The sequence below is a fragment of the Onychostoma macrolepis genome, chromosome 13, assembly GCF_012432095.1.
Source record: "Onychostoma macrolepis isolate SWU-2019 chromosome 13, ASM1243209v1, whole genome shotgun sequence".
Lineage (NCBI taxonomy): Eukaryota > Metazoa > Chordata > Actinopteri > Cypriniformes > Cyprinidae > Onychostoma > Onychostoma macrolepis.
The window spans coordinates 26103025-26130501 of NC_081167.1; the positions used below are offsets into that span (position 1 = coordinate 26103025).

General features: G+C 34.7%; 1 protein-coding gene across 1 annotated transcript; it reads right to left on the minus strand.

Annotated features, from left to right (window-relative positions):
* Positions 1-5154: 5154 nt before the first annotated feature.
* marchf5 (membrane-associated ring finger (C3HC4) 5) lies at positions 5155-27469 on the minus strand. Its single transcript, XM_058795582.1, has 6 exons — positions 27163-27469; positions 18488-18690; positions 8886-9016; positions 8621-8804; positions 7134-7300; positions 5155-7051 (listed from the first exon to the last, which is right to left on the minus strand). The coding sequence occupies exons 1-6, from the start codon at positions 27204-27206 to the stop codon at positions 6935-6937; spliced, it is 846 nt and encodes a 281-aa protein (XP_058651565.1). The 5' UTR covers positions 27207-27469; the 3' UTR covers positions 5155-6934.
* Positions 27470-27477: the final 8 nt, after the last annotated feature.

Here is a 27477-nt window from a genome sequence, read left to right on the forward strand (position 1 = left end):
AGATAAATGAGTTGCTCTGAGATTCATAGCAGACTATCGTCACTCAATGGCTGGATGTCTAAGTGGTGCCCGCAGAATAACATAGGTTCCATAGACAATTGAAAGAGTTTTTGGGGCAGACCTGACCTGTTGAAAAGAGAAGGTGTTCATCCCTCCTGGGGTGGTGCCACTCTTCTCTCTAGAAATATGGCACATAGTCTTAGAGTTCGTACTTGACTAACTGGGTCCCAGGTCAGGAAGCAGACAGACTGGCTAAACTGACCGTCTGCTAGCCGCCTCACGTCACAGAAGTCAGTTAATTCTCAGCACATAGAGACTCCTTCACCTAGATATCACACTATAGAGATTGTCTGTTCCCTGAACTAGAAAATACAGAAAACATCCAAAGTAAGAGTAACAATTTAATTGATGTTCAACAAATAAAAAACAGATATAATACAGATAAACAAATGATAAAGCTTGGCTTATTGAATATTAGATTCCTTTCTACAAAAGCACTTTTTAAAAATATGATCACGGACCATAAACTAGATGTGCTTTGTTTGACAGAAACCTGGCTAAAACCAGATGATTACATTACTTTAAACGAGTCTACACCCCAAGATTACTGTTACAAACATGAACTGCATCCAAAAGGTAAAGAGGGAGGTGTTGCTACAATTTATAGCAATATTTTCAGTATTTCTCAGAGGTCGGGTTTCAAGTACAATTTGTTCGAAGTAGTGGTGCTTCATATAACTTTATCCAATGAAACAAGTGTTAATGATAAATCCGCTGTGATGTTTGTACTGGCTACTGTATACAGGCCACCAGGGCACCATACAGACTTTATTAAAGAATTTGCTGATTTTGCTGATTTGCTGAGTTAGTGCAGGCTGCAGATAAAGTCCTAATTGCTGGTGATTTTAATATCCGTGTTGACAATGAAAAATATTCGTTGGGATCAGCATTTATAGACATTCTAAACTCTATTGGTGTTAAACAACACGTGTCAGAACCTACTCATTGTCGAAATCATACTCTAGATTTAATACTGTCACATGGAATTGATGTCAGTGGCATTGAAATTTTGCAGCAGAGCGATGATATCTCAGATCATTATCTAGTCTCCTGTATATTCCATATAGCTAAAGCTGTAAAGCCAACTTCTTGTTACAAATATGGTAGAACCATCACCTCTACCACAAAAGACTGCTTTATAAATAATCTTCCTGACTTATCTCAGTTCCTCAGCATATCCAATAGCTCAGAACAACTTGATGATGTAACAGAAACTATGAACTCTCTCTTTTCTAGCACTTTAGATACGGTTGCTCCTTTACGCTTAAGGAAGATTAAGGAAAAGAGTCCAACACCGTGGTATAATGAGCACACTCTGGCCTTAAAAAGAGCAGCCCGGAAAATGGAGCGCAGCTGGAGAAAAACTAAATTAGAGGTATTTCGTATTGCTTGGCGGGAAAATACTCTCTCCTACAGGAAAACCTTAAAAACTGCTAGATCTGCTTACTTTAAGTCTCTTTTAGAAGAAAACAAACATAATCCCAAGTATTTATTCAATACAGTGGCTAAATTAACAAAAATTATAACATCAGCAGGTGCAGACATTACCCAGCAGCATGGTAGTAATGACTTTATGAACTACTTTACTTCCAAGATCGAATCTATTAGAGATGAAATTGTAACCATGCAGCTGTCAGCCACAGTATCACATCAGATAGTATGCTATAGATTCCCTGAGGAACAATTCCACTCATTCTCTTCTATTGGAAATGAAGAATTGTATAAGAATTGTATAAACTATTAAATCATCTAAACCAACAACCTGTATATTAGACCCTGTTCCATCTAAGCTCATAAAAGAGGTGCTTCCAGAAGTAATAGATCCTCTTCTGAATATTATTAACTCATCATTGTCATTAGGATATGTCCCAAAAACCTTCAAACTGGCTGTTATTAAGCCTCTCATTAAAAAACCACAACTTGACCCCAAATAATTAATTAATTACAGACCGATCTCGAATCTCCCTTTTCTGTCAAAGATATTAGAAAAGGTAGTATCATCACAACTATGTTCCTTCTTAGAGAAAAATTATATACAATGCCCTCCAAAAGTACTGGAACAGTAAAGACAAAATTGCTCTGTTGGCTGTGGAGTCAAGACATTTACAAATATTATTAAAAGATGAATATGAGACAAAACTACAGAATGTCACATTTTATTATTGGGTGATTCAACTCATAGATGTTTTACCAGCTAAGATGTTCAGCACTTTTAGAGTTTCATCCCTCTATCTGATGTGAGCATAAGTATTGGAACAGTTGCCTCACAGTTCTTTCTAAGTGATCAGCTGTGTCCTGTTGCATTAAATCTTCAGATATTAAAAGCAGGGAATGTGTCGTATCAGTTATATCCATTACTTCTGCATTCTGAATCTTGCATTCGATGATGACACACACAAACCAGGATGAAGACGAGGGAGCTGACTTTGAAAGAAAAGCAAGCAATTTGGATGCTAAAAGAAAATAGGAAGTCAATTAGAGCTATAGCAAAAACAAAGGGCATGGAGAAATCAAGAGTTTGGAAACCACCAGCAACCAACAACTACCTGATCGGCTGAGAAAACAACAGTAGTTGATGACAGACAAATCATAAAAGCTGTGAAAATGAACCCTAAAAGACGTGTCTGTAAAATCACCAACAACTTCCAGAAAGCTGGGGTGATGCTCTGACAATCTACTGTCCTCAGGAGACTTTGACACAGAATTACAGATGCTACACAGCAAGATACAAACCTCTGACCAGCTCCAAAAATAGAAAGACAAGATTAGAGTTTGTTAAAAAGCACAAAGGTGAGCCAGAAGAGTTTTGGAACTGTGTTTATGGACCGATGAGACAATGATGAACCTTTATCTAAGTGATGGGAAAGCAAAAATGTGGAGAAAAAAAGGGAACTGCAATGATCCCAAGCATACGGCCTCATCTGTAAAGCATGGTGGAGGTGGTGTCATGGCATGGGCATGCATGGCTGCCTCTGGAACAGGCCCTCTCAACTTTACTGATGACTTAATGTATGATGACAGTAGCAGAATCAATTTGGAAGGGTACAAAACCATCTTGCCTACCAATATTCAAGGAAATGCCACCAGATTCATTGGGAAGTGATTCATATTGCATCAGGACAATGACCCAAAACACCCTGCCAGTCCAGTCAAGGAATTTATAAGGGCAAAGAAATGGAAAGTCTTAGATTGCCCAAGTCAATCTCCAGATTTAAATCCAATTGAACATGAATTTCACCATCAATTCGTGGCAGTAAATGAAGAGGTATCATACCAATCACAAGTGCAGTATGGAGTACCTCAGTACTCAGTACTAGGACCGTTACTTTTCACGCTTTACATGTTACCCTTGGGAGATATCATTAGGAAACATGGTGTTAGCTTTCACTGTTATGCTGATGATACTCAGCTCTATATTTCTTCGCGACCTGATGAAACTTACCAATTTGCAAAACTAACGGAATGTATAGTTGACATCAAAAACTGGATGACTAGCAATCTAGAGGTGTTAATTATTGGACCAAAAACTTTTGCATGTAATAACCTAGATCACTGTCTAATACTTGATGGCTGCTCTGTAAATTCTTCATCATCAGCTAGGAACCTAGGCGTACTTTTTGATAGCAATCTTTCCTTCGAAAAACATGTTTCTAGCATTTGTAAAACTGCATTTTTCCATCTTAAAAATATATCTAAATTACGACCTATGCTCTCAATGTCAAATACAGAAACATTAATTCATGTGTTCATGACCTCAAGGCTAGATTATTGTAATGCTTTATTGGGTGGTTGCTCTGCACGTTTAATAAACAAACTTCAGCTGGTTCAAAATGCAGCAGCTAGAGTTCTTACTAGAACCAGGAAGTATGACCACATTAGCCCGGTTCTGTCAACACTACACTGGCTCCCTATTACACATCGTATATATTTTAAGATCTTGCTAATTACCTGTAAGGCCCTGAATGGTTTGGCACTTCAGTATTTGAGTGAGCTCTTATCCCATTATAGTCCTTCACGTCCGCTGCGATCTCAAAACTCTGGCCATTTGATAATACCTAGAATATCAAAATCAACTGCGGGCGGGAGATCGTTTTCCTATTTAGCGCCCAAACTCTGGAACAATCTACCAAACACTGTTCGGGAAGCAGACACACTCTGTCAGTTTAAATCTCGATTAAAGACCCATCTCTTTAACCTGGCTTACACATAATACACTATCGCATTTCTATAATTCAAATCCGTTAAAGGATTGTTAGGCTGCATTAATTAGGTCAACCGGAACCGGGAACACTTCCCAAAACACCCGATGTACTTGTTACATCGTTAGAAGAATGGCATCTACACTAATATTAGTCTGTTTCTTTCTTATTCCGAGGTCACCGTAGCCACCAGATCCAGTCCGTATCCAGATCAGATGGTGGATCAGCACCTAGAGATGACCTCTACAGCCCTGAACGTCAGCGGAGACCAGGACACCTAGATGAGTCCCAAAGACTGATCCCCAGTGAAGACCTCATCTCCTAGACAGCCATCGGGACAAGACCACAGGAACGAGATGAGTCCTCTGCACAATCTGACTCTGCTTTAGCTTTTTAAACAGCTGATTTTGTCTGGCCAGAGGAGAATGACACTATTTCCCCGTCTAAATACTGTAAAGCTGGTGTAAAGCCACCCGGCTTTATATCAAGCTGATGTAAAGCTGCTTTGACACAATTTGCATTGTTAAAAGCGCTATACAAATAATAGTGACTTGACTTGTCTAATAAACAGCTTATGTATATTTTAATCAAAATTATTTGAAGAGAAGCAAAAAGCTTAGTATAGCTAGTAAAATTTGTTTAATATTTCAAGGATTCCTGCTTCCATTAATTTTTCACGGGTTTTACTGCTGCCCTAAAGATGAAGCTTGAAAACAAGTTCTGTACCGAAAGCAGCAAAACACAATTGCAGTCCATTTGTAATCATTAGTGACACAAAAATTACACTATCGATTTATATGCTACAGATTTTAGGAATAGATCACATAATTTATCTCAATGCTAAGAAACATTTTAGTCCAAGTTAAAAACTCAAACTGCCCAACACACACAGTCAGGCATTGGAAAAATACATTTATTTACATAAATCAACCAGGAAACTATAAATTCAGAAGCCATATCTGTACAACGCATCCATTTGTACAACATACATGTTCTGTATTTGGCATTATTCTTCATCTGTACAACAGGAGACATACATGCCTCACTGATATACAGCACAATTAGATGCTGAAAAGAAAGTCAGAATTTAAAATCATATTCAGGCAACAGAAAAACTCATCTGCTACTTCTAGTCTTGCAGTTGGTGTACTACATAAACACTATTTCTTAGCAACTATGTCACCATAAAGTATGTTCTTTCAGGGTTACGCCTATCATCAAGAAGCTGTAATGATGTACTTAAGCTCTATATGGACAAATAGTACTCCAATAGCTAATTAGGTGTGGAGTTTAATTAATTGCACAAGCTCTTTAAAATAAAACACCTGCCTCTCACTGCCCACTGTAGTGTACTACCATTACAAAACAGTACTATGCATTGTATTTATATACTGTTTTCTCCCAACTTCATATATGCTATGGTCGGAAACTTCACAGTTGCTGATGGCTAGAGATAAAACAGAAGCACTACATTAATTAGAAGTCATCAAACACAATGATTCAGGAAAATACTAAAATTGGCATGTTCACCAAATAAACCTGCCCGTCTGAACGATGTAACCTTTAAGACATATATTGTCCGGGTGTAATAAAAAGGCCACTAATACTCTCAAGTTCACTGTTCTACACAAGACTGGGAATATATAATGAAACAGGTTTATTAACAGCAGTTATGAGTCATCAAGTACCATGATGTTTTAATAAAGTGATCGATTAAGGACCAAACACTGGATTCCTTAACAGACAGAATCTATAAAAGAGACTCCCTGAAACTCAGATATCAACAGCACAGAGATGAAAATTAAACAAATCGGCTGATTGCTTAGCTTCTGTGAAATTCACCATCTTACCTGCCTTCACATAATTTGTCATATTTCATCCCAAAATTGACATTTAAAAAATATCAAATATTGCATTAAAAAAAGCAATGTGACTTTTTTTGATTTGTGAAATTATTTCCATAATTAAACGCTAAAAATAAAAGAATTTCAGACAAAACAAATTTTCAATTAGAGATATTTGTAAAGTATCATTTTAATAGTATATATGATATGTACTAAACTGAATTCAAATTGAAACAAAAATAACTGTCCAGAGTCAATCTTGCTTTTTTTTTTAATATGCAAAACAATTTATTTCTTTTGATTTTGGTGTGAAATATAACAGGAAACTTCGTGAAATTCATCCGAGAAGAACAACCACAAAAAAAAAAAAAAGATTATTTTATAAGATTATAACGAGAAAATAACTGCTTTGGACGTTTGCCTTTAGTATTTAACATTGCATTCGCTAGTCTAATTGTGGGACAAAAAGGACAAAAGTGCTTCATGTGAAACGGCACGTCTTCTTTAAAGATGATTCACCATTTCTAATTCAATATAAAACAACCACTTATTAATATAAAACCTTCTTTCAATATTTATTTTCCTCAGTCTCTTTCTTAAAATGTCAAAGCTCATAAAATAAGTAACGCACAACTCTCAGGTCTGATTATATCAACTGAAACAAAGCTGAATCGCTGTTCAAACTCCAAACGCTATAGTCACATTCACAAGGAAGAGAAAACCAAATCCAGCGTCTGTGAAAAGTCTGGTAGTGTGGCGCGGTAGTGTCTCTCAAAGCTGCGTGAAATCAGAATGACGTGGATGGAATCGAGCAGAGGTTTGATGATGAGCTCAGGCCTCGTCCATCTCAGGGAAATTGAGGATCTTGCGATGAGCTTGTCGGAGATACTGCTGCTGCTTGAAATAAACCTTAAACGCCCCTTTAATAGCCACGAACGCAATGCCACCCTGAGTCAGAGAGAGAAATGTCATCAGTATGAGGATACGTGTGTATAAATCACTGTGATAGTTTTCCATGATGTTCTCGTACCAGAATGGTCCTCTGAAGATTTGAGTTGACGCTGCTGAACATCAGTTTACCCACGATGGTGGCGATGGTGGGGAAGACGAGGGCGCCGCACAGAATGCGTGTGGCAGACACGTGATCGGCCAGCGGACTGGCCTCCGCCGGGATCCTCGGCACTGGGCAGCCGATACCTGCGCACGACAGGGTGAGACAAAAGCTTGTAATAAAGAATAGAAGTAGTGATGAACAGACATATCAGGCAGTTAAGCTTTCCATTTGGCACTTAAAAATTGGCGAAAGATGATAAACTGATTTCAAATATTGAATTTTGAGTAAATAGTGTGTAAAATAGGTGTTGAATTTGTTGAATGATTTTATTTGCAATATTTTGTATTAGTGTTAAAATTAACTTTGCAATTAAAAATATATATATATTAAGAATAGGAAGGAAATGTCTATAACATCTATAACTGTAATATTTAAAATATTAGACCATATGTATTTAAAATTAAATGATACGTATAATTATTAAATAATAAACATGATTAAATAAAACAAAAAATTTAAAAAACATGATTAAATGTGGATTTATACAAATATCAAAATGTCCAAAATTACATAATATAAAGATGGTATTTGTAAATGTAGTGAATTAATGAATATTTATGAAACTGATACAGCCAACTGATATATATAAATTAGTGCTGTCAAATAATTAATCGCGATTAATCACATCCAAAATAAGTTCTTGTTTACATGTGTATACTGTGTATATTTATTATGTATATACTATGCATATATATATTTAAGAAAATGTTATGTTTATATATTAAATATATTTATATATAAATATAAGAATATAAATGTATATACACATGTAAATATTTTCAAAATATATACTGTATGTGTGTGTATTTATATATATATACATAATAAATACACACAGTACACATACATATATTACATAAACTTTTATTTTGGATGCGATTAATCGCAATTAATCGTTTGACAGCACTAATATTAATTTGTTTTTATTATTTAGTTAAATATTTATGTATTCTTCTTGGTTGTCTCATTTGGATCTTATTTTTTGTGTTTTAATTTGATTTGCGTTTAAAAGGTATAATTGTGAACCTTAGATAATCTATTCCCTTTAAATAAAAATGTTATGCAATGATATGTAAAACTAGGCTAAGTATATTAAGAACTATATTGGATATTAGAAATAAACTTATTTTGAAAGCTTTTTGCTTAATAATAATAACAAATCAGCATATTAGAATGATTTCTGAAGGATCACGTGACGCTGAAGACTGGAGTAATGATGCTGAAAATTCAGCTTTGTATCACAGGAATAAATTACATTTTAAAATATATTTACACACAAAAACTGTTATTTTAAATTGCAATAATAAAAAATAAATATTAAAATTTTTACTGTATTTTTGATTAAATAAATGCAGCCAAGGCGAACAATATATACACACACAGTCTGTCCTGTCTCCACTGACCTGGGAAGATGCTGTTGAGGATTTGAAGCTTATTGGAGTATTTCCTCCAGAGGCGGAGCACATAATCCTCCCAGCGAATCATCTTCCCTAGAATTAGCATAACTGGGATGGTTGGCAGACCAATCAACAAGAAGAGAGGATCGGCTCGTTCCATCACATCCAGACCTTCCTTATGACCCACAACCTGAGAGACAGAGATAGACAGATTCTTAACAATCAAATAATAATGCTTGTAAAATAATTTCATCGGTGAGTGACGTCTCACCTGCATGACTGTCACGGCCCCGTATGTGACGGCCGTCCAGTAAATGGATCCCACCATGATACCAGCAGCAGCAAACGGACAAGCCTTCGAGATCAACCTGTCTGCCAGATCCAGCACATACACCACCGGCCCTGCACACAAAAGCACACTGACCTTAACATACAGCTCTAGGGTGATGGCCAATGACAACATTTTTCAAAGTCCTGGCCTATATAATTCTGAGAGATATGGTATAATGATGAACAAATGAACAATTTCTTCAAACAATATTTTGGCAGAATTAACTAAATAAACTTATGGTTACATCCCAAACAATTATAGCGTAACACCAATAATCTCAACTACGAATACACTAGCAATTTTCCTCAAAGACACAACTCATTTCAACATTGGTAATAATCAGAAATTGAGCAGCATATCAGAATATTAGAATGATTTCTGAAGGATCATGTAACACTAAAGACTGGAGAAATGATGCTGAAAATTCAGCTTTGCATCACAGGAATAAATTACATTTTAAAATATATTCAAACAGAAAATAGTGATTTTAAATTGTAATAATATTTCACAATAATTACAGTTAATAAATGTAGCCTTGGCCAGCAAGATACTTATTAATAAAACATTTAAAAAAAAAAAATCTTCTCCCTTTGACTGGACTTTGAGATATTGAGAATGTATGTGTTGTTGTTGTTTTTTATTATTATTTTGTATTTTTTATTTTTATTTATTTATTTTTTTTTGGATGTTATGTATGAAAAATAAAAAATGTTGATAACAAAATAAATAAATCTTACCAACCCCAAACTTTTGAAATGTAGTGCATCTTTACAGGAAACTGTAAAAGGCTCCATATTGCCATTTATATCATCATGCAGACTATTGAGAAAGCTATTAAGCTATTTAAGAGACAAATCACAAAACAAGAGGGATATTGAATAATAAAAAACTAGGTGATATTGAGGTCTGAATCATATGACCATCACATGAGGATCCAGAAATGAAAGAGAAGTGTCTCTGGTTCTCCGCCTCTCCAGCAGGGGGCAGAAGATGATATTATGGTGTGGAAAGATTGTGTTGGGAATCAACAGGCCTTCAAATGCTCTTCTGACTATAGATGGTTATTTATCAACATTTGAAAGTGTCACAGCAATGAGAGCGCACAAACTACTGCAGATCATCCCGTTTAATTCACTATGATCATGATGACACACACCGCAGTTGATGGGAGCGATAAGCACTTTATTGTTCTACGCTCGACCAATGATGACTACATCCTAAATGACTCTGGAATAAAGTTTTACAATCACTACAAAGCACACAGTAAAACAGTCCTAAAAAAGGAATGAGAAAAAACTCAAGGTGGAAATCAAGAGGAAATCATGTAATATTTACTGACCGACAACCTGCTTTCCTCTCAACCTATAAATACCCTCCACTGCAGGAGATGTCCAGGACGACTCTCTGAAGACTCGAGAGGTTATTTTCACATTCATTTCCTTCATTCTCTGGTGAATCATGACTTCATTTTAATTTCCAGTTTTCACATATATCATAAACTGCACTGCAGCTTTATCAACTATAGAAGTTCAAAGAAAAGCAGTTTAACACAAAATGTGCTAAGACCATTTCAGATTTCACTTGAAAAAAATCAAAAGAAAAATAAGTTTAAATAATGTAATAAAAAAAAAAAAAAATTAAATAGAAAAACGTTATTTCAAATTGTAATATTTTGCAATAATTACTGTTGTTACTGTATTTCTGATCAAATTAATTATACATGAAAACAATAAATAATACATAATATATAAATAAATACTATATAAATAAAAGAGAAAATATAAAGAAAATGAAGACTTTTTTTTTAGTATCCTCATAAAAATTATGGACAGTTATTATGTGACAATTTCATAACAACTGCACAATTTACCATAATTTTACCTTTCCCATAATAGAAATTACTTGAAAAAATTTGTTTTAATTATTTTAATCTGTATGATTGTATAATTGGCTTGATTGTTTCAGTGCCAAATATTATTTTATTTTTTATATTATTTTATTTTAAGGTCTGTTAAGAAATATAAGCTAACTCTCATTACTGAAAAACCAAAGAATACACAATTGCCATAAAATGTACAAAATAATCTCTTTACCAAAAAGTTCCTGTTTAGATTTCTGAGAAGTTTGTGTGTGTAAAATAACCTTCAACACACATTAATTCAGCTCTCAAATGCAGAGCAGACACTCTTCAGGCGTGTGTATGTGTGTGTGCTAGGATCACTGACCCCTCTCGAGAATATTAATATGGAATATTCTGATGACAGCGCCGGAATTTGGTTCACGTTCTCTCTAGCTCTGCAACATCAACCTAATGGCTACTGGCAACAGGAAACGCTCAGGCATTTCTGCTGCCGGCCACAGATTCCATTATTAAGATCATTAAAAATAAACTCCACTTAGCAGGAATACATCTGCAGTCTATTCTTCCTCGTTTTACACCAGCTTCACTGCTCTGCCAAAGAACTGCTGTGGAACAAGGACTTTCTGTTCCCTACAAACCCTCTCCAATGCCAGGCTGCATAAAACAACTTCAATGTGATGTCAGCTGCACCGGTCTGAAGAACATCTTGAAAGTTAATCAGGAGTAGTATATTTGAAAAAGACAGATGGTCTTTCACCTTCATAGTTATGTAATGGCTTTTCTGAGCAAAGTGGCAGATCTGTGTACCATTTAACATGCCCATATATAAAAGACCAACTAAAGGTCCAAACCACAGTCAGCTATCTACCTAGGGAGGATTTTATAGATACACTACAGCTAAGTTATGCTGCCTTCTGAGATTAAGATTTAATCATTTTAGCTAGATATAATTATTCTAATTAATCATTGCATATATCCTTTACAGATTTTATTTATTTATTTTTAACTTTTGGCCTCAAACACAGAGAAAAGAAAAATCCTTATAGTCATAAAAGTGGGCCTCTTTATATTTATATATATATATATATATATATATATATATATATATATATATATATATATATATATATATATATATATATATATATATATATATATATATATATATATAATTATTATTTTATTTTAAGGAAACACTGCATGTATCCTTCATAGTTATCATATTTTTTTCATATTACAATTATAACAATTCAATTTTGTTTTGTTTAAAAAAAAAAAAAAAAAAAAACTAGGCTTCATGTTTTTGTTTTAGTTTTTTAAGAAAAATAAATTATATTTTGATATAATAATTTGGTTTGAAAATAAGGAATCAATTCATGCATCCTTCATGAATAAGTCCATAATGCATTGCAACAATTTTGTAAAAATGTTTTAAAAAAAAAAAAAAAGTAATATATGTATCTCACGGAAGTGAGTACACCCCTCACATTTTTGTAAATATTTTATTATATCTTTTCATGTGACAACACTGAAGAAATGATACTTTGCTACAATGTAAAGTAGTGAGTGTACAGCTTGTATAACAGTGTAAATGTGCTGTCCCCTCAAAATAACTCAACACACAGCCATTAATGTCTAAACCGCTAATGTCTAAAAGTGAGTACACCCCTAAGTGAAAATGTCCAAATTGGGCCCAAAGTGTCAATATTTTGTGTGGCCACCATTATTTTCCAGCACTGCCTTAACCCTCTTGGGCATGGAGTTCACCAGAGCTTCACAGGTTGCCACTGGAGTCGACGTCACGGAGCTGGTGGATATTAGAGACCTTGCGCTCCTCCACTTTCCGTTTGAAGATGCCCCACGGATGCTCAATGGGGTTTAGGTCTGGAGACATGCTTGGCCAGTCCATCACCTTTACCCTCAGCTTCTTTAGCAAGGCAGTGGTCGTCTTGGAGGTGTGTTTGGGGTCATTATCATGTTGGAATACTCAACTTCTTTGGTCGACCATGGCAAGGCCTGTTCTGAGTGGAACCTGTCCTGTTAAACCGCTGTATGGTCTTGGCCACTGTGCTGCAGCTCAGTTTCAGGGTCTTGGCAATCTTCTTATAGCCTACGCCATCTTAATGTAGAGCAACAATTCTTTTTTTCAGATCCTCAGAGACTTCTTTGCCATGAGGTGCCATGTTGAACTTCCAGTAACCAGTATGAGAGAGTGAGAGCGATAACACCAAATTTAACACACCTGCTCCCCATTCACACCTGAGACCTTGTAACACTAATGAGTCACATGACACCGGGGAGAGAAAATGGCTAATTGGGCCCAATTTGGACATTTTCACTTAGGGGTGTACTCACTTTTGTGGCCAGCGGTTTAGACATTAATGGCTGTGTGTTGAGTTATTTTGAGAGGACAGCAAATGTACACTGTTATACAAGCTGTACATTTACATTGTAGCAAAGTGTCATTTCTTCAGTGTTGTCACATGAAAAGATATAATAAAATATTTACAAAAATGTGAGGGGTGTACTCACTTCTGTGAGATACTGTATGTATATGTATGTATATGCATATATATTAGTGCTGTCAATCGATTAAAAAATGTAATCGCGTTAATCACAGTCATGGACTGTGATTAATCATGATTAATCGCAAATTTTAAATACTAGGATTTACCTGTAAATGTGTTGAAAAAGAAACACATGACAAACTAGTTTAAGGAAACAGATCCTTTCACACTTCCGCCAGGTATGAGACATAATCCTTATTATTCTTTTATCATTATTCTTTTGTTTTTATTCAGCCATTATCAGCCCTTATACTGGCAATAAAACGTTTACCAAGCCACATCGCTTCAATCCCAGTATACATTTACCCAACTATTATCAAAAGTGTTTCTAAATAAATACAACAAAACATTTCTTGCGACCTTACGTGAAGTATTATGACAAAATGCATTATGAAGAAGAATTGGACCTGTTCTGCAGCTGCATTAGAGCTAACATTAGCATCATGCTACATAAGACAATTTATGAGATTAATAGTACACTTTTACTCAGAACTCACTTCAAACCACCATCGAGTGTTTGTAATAACTTCCTTTTACGATCACATGTGGAATTTGGTCATTTACAGTTGTTAAAATATGCTATTTATAGCCTTTTATATCGCTGCACAAATTAGCATTTCAGATGTACACATTCATCTCAAGAAAATCACATACAGACCATATCTATAGTAATCGTGTTTATTATCTTATATAATCTTTAGTGGCTGTTGTCATATTTCTGCTGTGTAAAAGCCTTAACATGTATGCTCTGCTGAAACTCATGTTGTTTGTGATGTTACAACCGCCTGTCAGTTCTTAAGTTGCCAGGGATACATTAGTAAAAGGATCTATTTTAATTTTTATTTGTCTATATAGACTTTGGGCGGCTGCGGTACATTATAAAAGTAGCCCCAAAAAAACGCAACCAACGGTAATTTTTCCCGCGACTGTATTTTCAAAATAGCCCACTTGTGCCGTTACCCTGGCAACACTGGTTCGCTGTACCCTCATCACACAATGATTGATAACCTTCCGCGCTGCGATGTCGGGAAGAAGTTGGGGTCAAACCTTATCAAACGATTAATCTGCGTTAAAAAAATATTAAGGCATTAAAATGTTTTGATTAATCGCATGCGTTAACGTTGACACCCCTAATATATATACATATATAATTTTTTTATTTTTTTAACATAGGAATGTCATTTATATTCGTATCATATATGATATTTATACGTATATAAATGACATTCCTATGTTAAAAAAACTATTTTTTTTACAATAAAAAAAATGTAAATCTTACAAATTGCCAGTATTTCATGCGGCACTGGCCACTGGCAAGGATCATGTGACAATGAAGACTAAAGTAATGGCTGCTGAAAATTCTGCTTTGCATATTAAGGTATATTGAAATAGAAAACAACTGTTTTAAATTGTAATGATATTTCACAATATTACCGTTTTTTTTTTTTTGATCAAATTAATACAACAATCATCAATGTAATCACAAATGTAAACATAAGAGACTCTTTAAAAAAAAAACACATTAAAATCTTACTGATCTCAAACTTTTGAATGGTGCTGTAGACCGTGTCTTTATCATCAACTAGAGCAGGACTAATACATGTGTCTAAATAATATGTGACAATAAATGTTAATCTTAGGTACTTCAATTACTGGCTAAATTCGAAACTCTGAAGGCTTAATACGTGAAGTAACTCCAGACGGGTTTGTTAAGAGTACTGCATCCACTAAGATTTCACTCATTGTTATAACCTTCATAAAGCCCTCAAACAGGGAACACAGTGTGTCCTATGGAAGAAATGAAAGAGTGTTCGTGAAGTACTGCAATGCATATTAAATAGTAATATGTCTACATCGTAACCCGTCTGTCTGATGTCCACACGCCGCTGAAATCAAACACCTGAATGTGACCCATCAGGATTTTCATCTTTGATACCAGGAGCACACAAAGTGTGACCTTATGAACTACAGAAATACCTTCCTCTTGCTTCTGTCAGTGACTTCCTTCAGTCAAATCAGCACAATCTTGTTTAAAATCTCAAGTCAATATCTCTTCTAAGATCTCTGCATGAACTTCAACCTAGCACATTTCTATGCGCGTGTATTCAGGGTTTCTGCAGGTTTTATGAACCTATCTTTAAGACTTTAAGTCATTTTAAAGACCAAATAAATAAAATTTAAGGAATAAATTGAAGGAAGCCAACAATGCGTCAATATGTTTTCTATCTGAATATATTTTAAAATGTAATTGATGGCTGTGATCAAAGCTGAATTATCAACATCAGTCTTCAGTGTCACATGATCCTTTAGTAATAATTCTAATATACTGATTTGCTGCTCAAGAAACATTTCTTATTATTATCATCAACGTTGAAAACAGTTGTGCTGCTTAATATGTTTTTGTGGAAACTCTGATACATTTTGTAGCATTCTTTGATGAATAGAAGGTCCAAAAGAACAGCATTTATTTACTAAATATAAGTTTAATGCATCCTTGGTAAATAAAAGTATTAATTTCTTTCTTTTTTTTTGTAAATATAGTGAATATTTCATTCAATATTGGAAAATACTAATTAAAAAGGATTCAGAAATTTAACCAGTCTTTCTTGATCATCACATTCTATTCAGCTCAGAATGCAACTAAAATATGAAATGGTTTTGCTGTGGAGTCATAGATTAAGCAGCGGTGCAGGAAACCCTCATCACGAGTTGTGACATTCGTCTCTGACTGCGTCGCTCTCCTTCCTACAGTTTGAAAGTTGAACGGGGAGCATGATTGGTGCAATTTCACAGCTGGCCACGGTCACCCTGACAACCGTATCCCAGAATAAACCCATCGCTGTGGAAAGAGACAGAGAGCGAGAGAGAACGACAGACTGGCCCTCAGGAGATGCAGTCAGAGGAAGATTATTAGCACAGCGTGAAGAGAAACTAATGCTGTTATACTCTCAACCTGATCAATTTACATAAGAGACGAAACACAAGAGGATGAAAAATGACATTTCGTTTCATGAGCAGCGGATTACTGGAATCACAAGCAAATCCTCATCACCAATATCAAAAGAGGGATTTCTCTGGAATCAGGATTGACCTGCTAAGTACAAAAAACTAAATAAACAAGCCCAACTATTCAGAACTACCGTAGTGACATTTGATGAAGTTTGATAAGTCTGAAAGTGAAAGTATGTCACAAATGTCCAGAATTTTGCTTGTCATGTGTGGTATGTGAAAGTGAAGCGTTTATTATATTCCCAGCAAAGGCAGGGTGATGTATCAAATATTTTCACTTTAGCCATTAAACTAGTTCCACAACCTAGTATCTTTCAAAATGACAGATATTTTAAAAGTATATCATAGGCCCACAGTTGTAATATTACAACATCGGTTTTAGCTCCACTAAAATAAACCTGTACTTGTTTTTTAGCCTTTAAGATCACATTTACACAACTAGTAGGTCCTATTGTTCAGTCCTGCAATGTTGTTGGGTGGTATATTGTGTAAATAGTAGGGCTGGATTTTGACACGAATTTCACGATTCGATTCAATTCGATTCTCATTCACAAGCTTGCGATTCGATTCGATTACCAATTCGATTCACTATCGATTATTTTGGATATATATCAGGTGATGCATGAGGGTCAGGTGATAATGTTCTGGAATGTGGGGGTTATTTATGCGTGCTATTATCATGATAAGTAGAGGACAATAATCCATCCGACTGTACTGATTGTAATCTGTGGAATGTGTGAATTTTTTAAATGTTTAAGGATGATTGGGTTTGACTTGAATTTACTTTTTTTTTTTTTCTTCATAAAGCTACTAGACATGTAAGGTCATAATTTTATAATGTATATGATGTCATTGATGCCATCCAAAATGGGAACAAAGACTTTGAGATGGACTCTGATACAAATGATAAATATTTATATAAAGATGCCTTTGAACTGGAAAATGAAAATGACCACCCATTTATGTTGGCCTATCTGATGATTATGTGAACATCGTGCTAACAAAACCAGGCCATTCAAGAACAGACCATGCGCCGTAACATGTATGAATTATTATTATTATTCTTTTTTTAAAATCTGTCTCTTAACATTAATTTCTCTGATGAGGATATCACTAATGATGCAGTCTCCCATCATACACCACTGGAGAACTTCTGAAGGTTTGTGTCAGAAGATATGATCAAGGCTCTGACATCTAACACCAATAAGTACAGTTTTCAAGGAGCATTTATAAAATCATTATGAGACTATGGGAATTGAATATGGCTATGAACAGAGCAAGACATTGTAAATACCAGTGAATAGTTTTGATTGAACATATTTTTATAATAAAAATAATATTCATGAAATCATGACTTGTCTGATTTATTATTGTGTGATTATTTGTGTATGGATATATAGGCTGCTGTTATAGGACTACATAAGCAGTATGCCCTGCAAATAAAGCCGTATATCTTGTTTAGATTTGTTCAGACAGTTAGTAAAATCACTGAAATGCTGCTACCCCAAAGGCCCAACGTTTCACTAGAAACGTACTAAAATATCAAAAATGTTAAAACTCATTTATTTCTGCATTAGAGGCCTCCCAGAACAACATATAAATTGTGAAATCAGAGGTTTTTTACAGGGTTAAGAAAGACTATAATAATGCTAATAATTCAAATAAATGCTGTTCTTTAGAACTTTCTATTCATCAAAGAATCCTGAAAAAAATCTATGATGGTTTTAACAAAAATATTAAGCAGCTGTTTTCAGCACTGATAATAATAAGACATGCTTCTTGAGCAGCTAATCAGCATATTAGAATAATTTCTGAAGGATCATGTGACACTGAAGACTGGAGTAACGATGTTGAAAATTCAGCTACGTATAAAAGTTAATAAATTACGTTTTAAAATAGATTCACATAAAAAAAAAAAAAGTTATTTTAAATTGTAACAATATTTTACAATATTTACCATATTTTGATCATATAAAGGCTGTTGTTGAACAAAAGACACTTAAAAAAAAATAAATAAATAAAATGGTGTATAGTTGACTCCGGGATCCGAGACACATTTTTAAGAATGTAAACTCACACACTTCAGCATTAAAGAGTTGTCATACCAAGCTTAGGGAACACGATAAGGTATTCAGCATTGCATTGTGGGCAGGCAACACGTGCGGTGCTGTTGCCCCTCTGTTTCTCATCAACCCAGCGCTGAAGACACGACTGATGAACCCATTTAGTCGAACCACGGCAGCGGCACGGACGCACCCACTCCGCCGTACGGTCATCCTCATCTGTGGCAAAACACACCCAACAACTCCTGAAAAACACACACAGAGACAGAAACACATCAGCACTCGGCTCGCTGTTTCATTCAGGGCAAAGTATAACAATGCAAAGGTGAAGAGAAAGCTTGTCATGCAACTGTGTAAAGTTCAAGGCTCCAGGAGCTATTTTTATAGTTCAACTTTTAAAAGTATCAAGGGACAGTTGGCAGATAAAAGATAGAAAGAGAGGCAACTGCAGAGTAATATGGGTCAGTGACTAAGCACTAATGAAACAAGATCATGAACTCCACCTCTAAAGAAGAAAAAAACAAGTTATCATTTTAATCTCACTGTCATTTTTTAACAACCTAGCTGTCTAAACCAACGTGTTCAAGATAAGCTGGGTTTATTTACTAAGGTCTTAGTAAACGAGTGATATAATATGCTAATTACTCACATTATAACAATTGCATGCTCAATCACATATCAGCATTTTTGCTGAGAAAAGCCCACAACTTTGGATCATTTAAAGACTAATAGTTTAATTTACTGGGGTTTTAATGAATTAATTACATAATATGCCAATTGATTACTCAGAAAGATGACAAAATTGCTGTCACTCGCATTCAAGTTAACTGCATGCATGCATCGCATATTACTTTGCTTGCTGAGAAAAGCCCAAAATTGTGTAGAAGCCAACGTTTCATTTTTCATCCAGCATCTCAACGACAATGTCTAATGATGATCCTGTAAATAATCGATGTCAAATCTCTCAGTGTTTCTGCGCTGCTGGAGGAGGGATAGAGACTCGGCCGTTCTCTCAGGTTCCTGAGTGAGATTTTCCATTCTGTCTGTTCCTGAATAAAACATGAGGGATGAAGAGCCGCTCGGGTGACCGAAATCAGTCATCATGAACCTCCTGTGATTATCTCAGGACCATCAGACGACAATCCCAGACCCAAAAAAGAACACGTACTATAGATGTGTGCTTTTATGCACCTTTGCATCTTCTTTAAAACATGGCCTGGGGCCTGTTTCATAAAACAAGTTTACCAAATAAGCCAGGTTTATTTCAATTAGTCTGACTTAATACAATCTCAATTTAAATAATATCTCCGTTTAATGTACAAAAATAACTTTTGGTGCTATTTTTGAGGGGAAAAAATACTGATTTAAACTTGGTAAAATGGTTAAATGAAGCTTATTGGTAGGTGAAAGCACAACTGCATTAAGAGAATAGTTCAAGACATAGATGAGTGTGTTTTGAATAATTGAACAGTTGAATAATTTGATAATTAATGATAAATTTATTACAAACAAGTTTTTGCTTCACAAGATGTTAATCGAAGGGCTGGAATGGACTAATTGTGGATTATTGTGATGTTTTTAATCAGCTGTTTGGACTCTCATTCTGACGGCACCCATTCACTGCAGAGGATCCATTGGAGAGCAAGTGATCTTCAAACCTGTTCAAACTCATCTATATCATAGATGTCCTGAAGGAGAGTAAATTTTCAGCTCATTTTTAATTTCGAGGTGAACTATTGCACAAAAGCACAAAATATTAAGTTACAAAACAAAAAAAAGGTGGAAAATGTGTACCAGTTTTGGGAATGACAAATTACAGAACCAGAAAATTTTTAAAGATTGTGTCTGGATGAATTCTCTCATAGATGATGAACAAAAGACCAGAAGCAATATAAAGAGTGACAAAATGATCGGAGATCTTCAGAAGATCAGTACTACGGACGGACAAAGATGCTTCTCCATGTTCCTTAAGAACCTACTTCTCCTGTTCCTGTAACTCTGCCTCCATCATGACAACCATCAGAAACACAATCACCCCCTCGAAACCCAAGACACCTCACCGTCGCCCCTCACTCAAGCACACTCGCATAACATGGATTTACACACTAAGAGCTGTGTTCATTAAGGTTCACCGTGAAAGGTCAGACAACACGATTATCAGCCAATAAACAAGGTAAAACAAATTGTGCTGTGAAACACAATCTGATTTAGGCTTGTTTGCCTTCACTCAACGGGGGTAAAGTTTCAAACTACAGGCTATATTAACCGCAGTAAAATTCACACAAGGTATGAAACGTGATAGCATGATGAGATTTTTGCCTGTTTTGTGGGAGAATAATGATTCTCGGATACATCACAACTCTTTTATTAACAATTGTGCTTTAAACCACAAATAAAATATATACTAATAGCACTTTTAAATTTATTTAACATTTTAACATGAACTATACAAATAAATAAACTACTTATTATCAATAATAAATTATTCCCATAATTTTTTTAAGAATGGAGTATCTCCCCTTATAATGCAAGCTTTACAAATAAGGATACTGATGAAAAGATTTTTGCATTGTGGGAGAAAAATGATTCTAAAAATTAAAATTCATAATAAACAATAATAACAATTTAGATAAACTACATAAATAACAAAAAATAAATAAATGACAAGAAATTTTCATTTTTATATGAGTGGACCTTCTCCCCTTATAATGCAGGGTAGTTTTCTTGTTTGCAAGTTCATGTTTCTCTAACTCAAAATTAAATTATACAGATTTGAATCCGAGAAGGCATTTAAAAATTCCCAGCCATAATATTTTGCAGCCATGCAAACTAGATCATAAACCTTGTTCTTCAGGAGTGCTGACTTCTGGTCATTTTTACTATATAAACATGTGCTTATTACAGCACCTTATCTCCACACGTGCAAACCTGACAGAATTACTCTTCAGCACTGTTTGTGATAATATATGATGCTTAAAATATCTCCAATATACCGGACCATTTCCCAATAAATCATATTCCAGGAACAAATCCCTCTTAGATTCTCCACCTCTAGATTCACATTACTGCTTGAGTTCTTGCAGAATATAGCTCTAGTGTCTATGAGACACCATCAGGAGGTCAGAAAGTCGATACCGCTCACCTTTCTTTACATGTTAAGAGCCGGTTACATGACACAGAAAGACAATCTATACAACATCGAGGGGGGTCTCTGGAACTGATAACCCTGATAATAGTTTAAATATCCTGAACTCTAGAGTCATAACATCAGCTCCTATTTCACACAGGATGAGTTTTCATGAAGAAAGTGGCTCATTTTGCTACTGTCGACTGATGTTGCTTTAAAAACAGGAATAAGTCTGTGAAAGTTTAGATGCTTCCTCTTGGCCAGATAATGTGGAAGCATTAAACATCGACAGTTAAACACTGAGTAAACTCCTTAACAAACCTCAATAATAATATTAAAGCATTGAAAAGAACACCAACAGTGTTTGTCAAGTGTTACAATGACAAACTCTCCTGCATGTTCTCATTGCTACACAGGTCAGACTGCATTTAAAGAGGCTTTAAAATCTCGGCACAATGAGTTTATTCATTCGGCTGTGGTCACGTGACTGTGGGAACTTCAATGATCTTCCAGCCAACAGTCAGTGAGTGAAAGTAGTTGTCGAGCATCAGAGGAACCCAGACGTTTCTACTATACTGACACAAATAGAGCTGCCACGATTACGACATTTTGTCTGGCAATAAAGTGACGTATAAATAACTGCTATTAGCCATTGAATTGCATTTTTATTCATATCATATACCAGTTACTATAATGATTAATGTAAACCTTAAACAATAATATATTCATACTGAACATGGAAGCATTTCCCTGATAGCCTAAATAATGCACAGGGTAAAAAAAATATTATATTTTAAATGAAAAGTAATATTTTAAATAAAACGTACTTTTAAATATTAAAATATCTGCCTTAACTTCCAATTAATTATTAAAATAAAAAACAATATTATTATTAATAATATTATTATTAATACCAGTAATGATAAGTCCATTTTTAATGGAACTTAATGGACCTTATAACAAATAAAGTGTATTATCGTTATTATGTTACCATCACCAAAGTGTTATAATGGTCACCAAATTTAAAACTAAAAACATTAAAGTTGATACTTGAAATACAATAATTTTAAGTTATTTATTTTATTTCAGTTAACAATTATTTCAGCTATACCAGCTAGTTTTCTCCTTTCTTTTAGTTTAACTTGAAGTACTAAAATAACTAAAACAAAAATTTATAAAGAACTATATTTAACCCCTTAACTGTCACTCACAGTTTTGAACATAGACATTAAAGTGCACTATCCAAACTTAAATTTTTAGAATTCATGAATAAAAACATTTTGTAACATGATTTTGATGTACCATTTCCATGTCTGATTTTAAAATGGGTTTCAAAAGGATGAATTTTGAGATTTTAAGTTTTCAACTGATATATAATTTCTTATGATTTCTAAAGCGTAATAGAGAAAAAGGCAAAGGTGACAAAGGTCAGAACTCCTGTTATGATGTAGATGTTTCAGGTCCACTCTTGTCATAAATTAATCTATTACTTTTCCTACATAATTTTTTAACAAAAAAGGGGTAAAATATCTATTTAGGAGTCTTAGACCTTTCCAACGATATATAGTTTGTCATGATTAGATTAGGATTTAATTGTAAAATAGTGAAGTCAACTTAGGTGTCCCACAAAGGGGACAGTTAATTAAAAAAAAAAAAAAGTAAAAAATTATTGAAATGACAAAAACCTGTAACAAAATCTGTAAAAATAAAATAAAATAAAAAAAGGAGCTAAAATTACAATGAAAACGGAAAAAAACTAAACAAATAAATAAATAAAAACCTATAAAAGTATATCAATGATACTAAAAGACAACTGCTGCTCAACTTTATTCACCTGCCTAGATTGTGACTAGTTTACAGTTGGTGCACCGGTCGAGCACCAGCTACATTACAGTTCTTGTAACTTCAGTCACTGTTTTCCAGTAATGCCAGTCATCTTGAACTTGTGGTCTATATTTGTTCTTGAGGAGGGGTCAGATGTGGCCCACTGCTGATCCATAAACACACACACTCACTCTCACTCTCTCCCCTGTAGTCAGAGTCACAAGACCCATCCACAAGATCACGTTTCACCAGCAAACGTATAAAGCCAGGGGGAACACAAATTCACAGACCACATAGAATTACCAGCGTTTCGGAAAAATCTATATGTCTGTTTTAGTGCAACAATAAGTCACATTTTGACTGAACAGCTATAGTTACTTAAAACTACATTTATATTTGACATCCTGACAACCATTTCCTGTTAAAAAATGCATTTTCTTCAGAAAACGTTAAAATGTAGTGGAAAATTAGCAATTTATGAAAGCCAGTTTCCACATGCAATTTTGAGTTTACATCTCAAAGTTCAGACTTAACTGCAAAATCTAAAGACTTCGTTAATAGCCTCGTGGTTACAAACAGCACAACTGCGCGCAGTGACTCGAGTTCGAATCCAGTCTCATGGTTATTTGCTTAAGTAAAGGTTAAAACAAATAATAATAAAAAAAGTCCATGAATATATCTTTTAAAAAAAAACTACAAGAAAAATAGTTTTTCTCTGAAAAAATGTCCTTTTTTTCAGAGAAAAAAAGTCAGAACTGCAAGATATAAACTCACAATTACAAGGAAAAAAGTCACAATTGGGAGACAAATAGTCGCAGTTTCTAATTTTTTTTTTATTTCAAGGCAGAAAAAAACAAGACTGTGAGATGCAAACTTGTAATCCAGAGAAAAAAAGTCTGATTTACGAGACGTAAACTCCAAATTCTGAGGGAAAAAGAGTCCAAAAAGCAGGTTATAAACTCAGAATTGACAGAATTGTGTTTATATTTCGCAGTTCTGACTTTTTTCTCAGACTTGCGATAAAAAGTCGCAATTAGCCTACCCTTTTTTTCATGTTAGAAATGGGCTTCCATAGCAATTAGCATAGGCACCATGCAAAACTGCATTTTATTGACTTTCAAACAGAACATAACACCAAAGGTCCAAATGATGGTTGATTATTTCCAAACACTTTTCAAACATGACTCAGACACACATTTGAAAAGACAGCCTGTTTTAGCCATGATGATGTGGAAACACATCAAAGCTGGATGGGAAAAACAATAAGGCTGAGAAAGTGAGGTTTAAAATCAGCCAAAATAAATGGAGCCGGCTTTCTGAATACCGATGAGAACAAAAGAGGGTGATAGAGTGTCTGCCACGTAAAGGTCAGACAGGATTTAAGCATGACCCTGTCTTTTCAAGCGACGAAGAGCTGCATTGCAGAGAGAGCAGCTGCGGGTGGCAGGCCTCGATAAGGCCGTGTGTTGGAGTCTGATAGAGCTGCGCGCTGGCATACGGCTATCTGCTTCCACGCAGACCTGTGAAGGTTGTTGCCTCAGTGACGGACATTAGAGAAGGATGCAGGATCCATTTGAGGGAGATGAGAGCTTTCACCATGACAACTGACACAGATATGTCTACAAACCGCCCAATGTGCCAATAAACCACTTTACCAACACCAGCTAGTCCAGGACTTTCCTCTACACTCCTATTTCCTCAGATGTAAACACAGGTATGAGGAGACAACAAGTTCAAATTTATTATCGTTCAAAAGATTGGGGTCGCTGAGATTTTTCATAGCAAAACTGCATTTATTAGATCAAAAACACAGCCAAAACTGCAATATTGTGAAATATTATTGCAATTTAAAATAATGGCTTTTTATTGGAATATATATTTTAAAATGAAATTCATTTCTGTGATACAAAGCTGAATTTTCAGCATCATTACTCCAGTCTTCAATGTCACTTGATCCTTCAGGAATAATTCTAATATGTTGATTTGCTGCTCAAGAAACATTTTTATTCATATAAATGTTGAAAACCATGCTACATTTCTATTCAAAGTTATTTGATTAAGGACATCATAAATCAAAAGAACAGCATTTATTTGAAACAGAAATGATTGTAAGTGTCTTTACTGTCAATTTTGATCAATGTACTAAATCGCTGCTAAATAAAAATATTAATGTCTTATAAAACTGTGTAGTGTATATTATATTTATAACATTATATAAAATATTATATTTTATTTACAATATTTATGCAATATTTTGCAGGTAAAACTACAGTTATTAAACTGTGATTCAATGACATTTGTTTTGTTTTTTTCCTCAAAAAAAAAAAAGCATGATATTTTTATTACATATTTTTTTAGGATTCTTTAATAAATAAAAATGTCAAAAGAACAGCATTGATTTTAAGTAGAAATCTTGTAACTTAAATATTTTTACTGTTGTTTTAGATTAATTTAATACTTCCATGCTGAATAAAAGTATTAATTTCTTTCCAAAAAAAAACCTTTTGTATGGTAATGTATATATACTAACATATGAAAGTTTAGCAGTTTTTTTTTTGACCGGAAGGACAGATCCGCTCAATTGTGTCCCATCAGCAGGCCAGTGCAGTCTAGTTTATTTTGCAAGTGCTAGCCCTCTGGCAAACAGGACAGCCTGCGTGGAAAAACATGGACAAGGTCAGGACACCGAACAGCTCGACTCCAACGCAGTGACCCAATGAATAATTGCTGAAATGAGAACTTGTCCATGTCATTTACCAAAAAATGCTCCTATATATAGAAAATCTGCAATTACATGGAATATTTGATAGTGCTGTTTATTTATGACCCCTGAGGGTCAATCTGAAAAAACTGACCACAACAACAGTGTCATTATAAACTTCTCCAGGACACACTGTCCTTTTTGCCGGGTTCATTAAAAGTAAAAGCTCATAATACTTAAGACCAAGTCATGTGGCAAAGAGTTTTTTTTTCCCCCCAATGAATCTTTCCCAAATCATCCACTGACCTGAGCAGGTGTGCAAGTCCGATCAAACAGGCAATCAAGCCTCTTATGACTTAAGCTGTTCTACTAAAGGAATATTCTGGGGTCAATACGAGTTAAGCTGTCATGGCGTTGATTTGCACAATAAATAACTTCAATTTGTTACACAGTTTGTAAAACAAACAAAAATGTTAATGTTCATAGTATGAAGTCTTAAAACTGACTGTTTTTTAACTCTTGTATTGACCATGTAAACTTGATAAAGCCAGTAACATATGCACTCTCATGACACATGATAAGATCAATACTGCATATTCTGTTGTTGAAGACTAATGGTTATTTACTAAAATTGTGTCAGTTCTGTACATCGGTTTCCAGACACAAATCAGTGTGTTATCAGACGTTAAAAAAAACAGATGGATCTTTAGAACAGGAGCTGTTAAACATAAACGACCTTAAAGATCTAAAAAGTATATCATCAAAGGAGCAAGACTGAATCAAAACAAAATTAAAGGCCAAATGAAGGTCACGCCCCCTTGCCAAAGACGTCACATCATGTAAGTAACAGACTTAGCATCTCTATGTAAGAGCAGAAACGCTCTAAACCTGCAAACAATCACTCATTAGCTGCTCTAATTGTTCTTTAAGGATATTTATATACGTTTAAGAATATTTCTAACTACATAAAAGTCCACAAATGCCTCTTTACTGACAGGTTGATGTGTAACGTTAGCTGACATTAGCCGTTTGTTTGTTTGTTTACATTGCATTTCTTTCACTCACCTGTCCACAATCTGCTGCATCACAACCGCTCCCTCTTCTGCCATATTTACATGAGTCCACGCACTTAATTAATGACTGAAAACTAAATTATGGCAATATTTTAATAATAGAGATTAAATCGTCAGGCCGCAGGGAATCTTAACGCCGTGCTAAACACGCGTACGAGCGTCTTACTGTTATTAAACAACGGCTGAAATCTGACTATAAACCATTGAGATTGATTATTATAAACCGATCTATTAATGAATATTCATAAATGTCAGTAATTCCAGAAACACGCAGCGACTCCATTGACTGCGCGTGAGAAAACGCGAG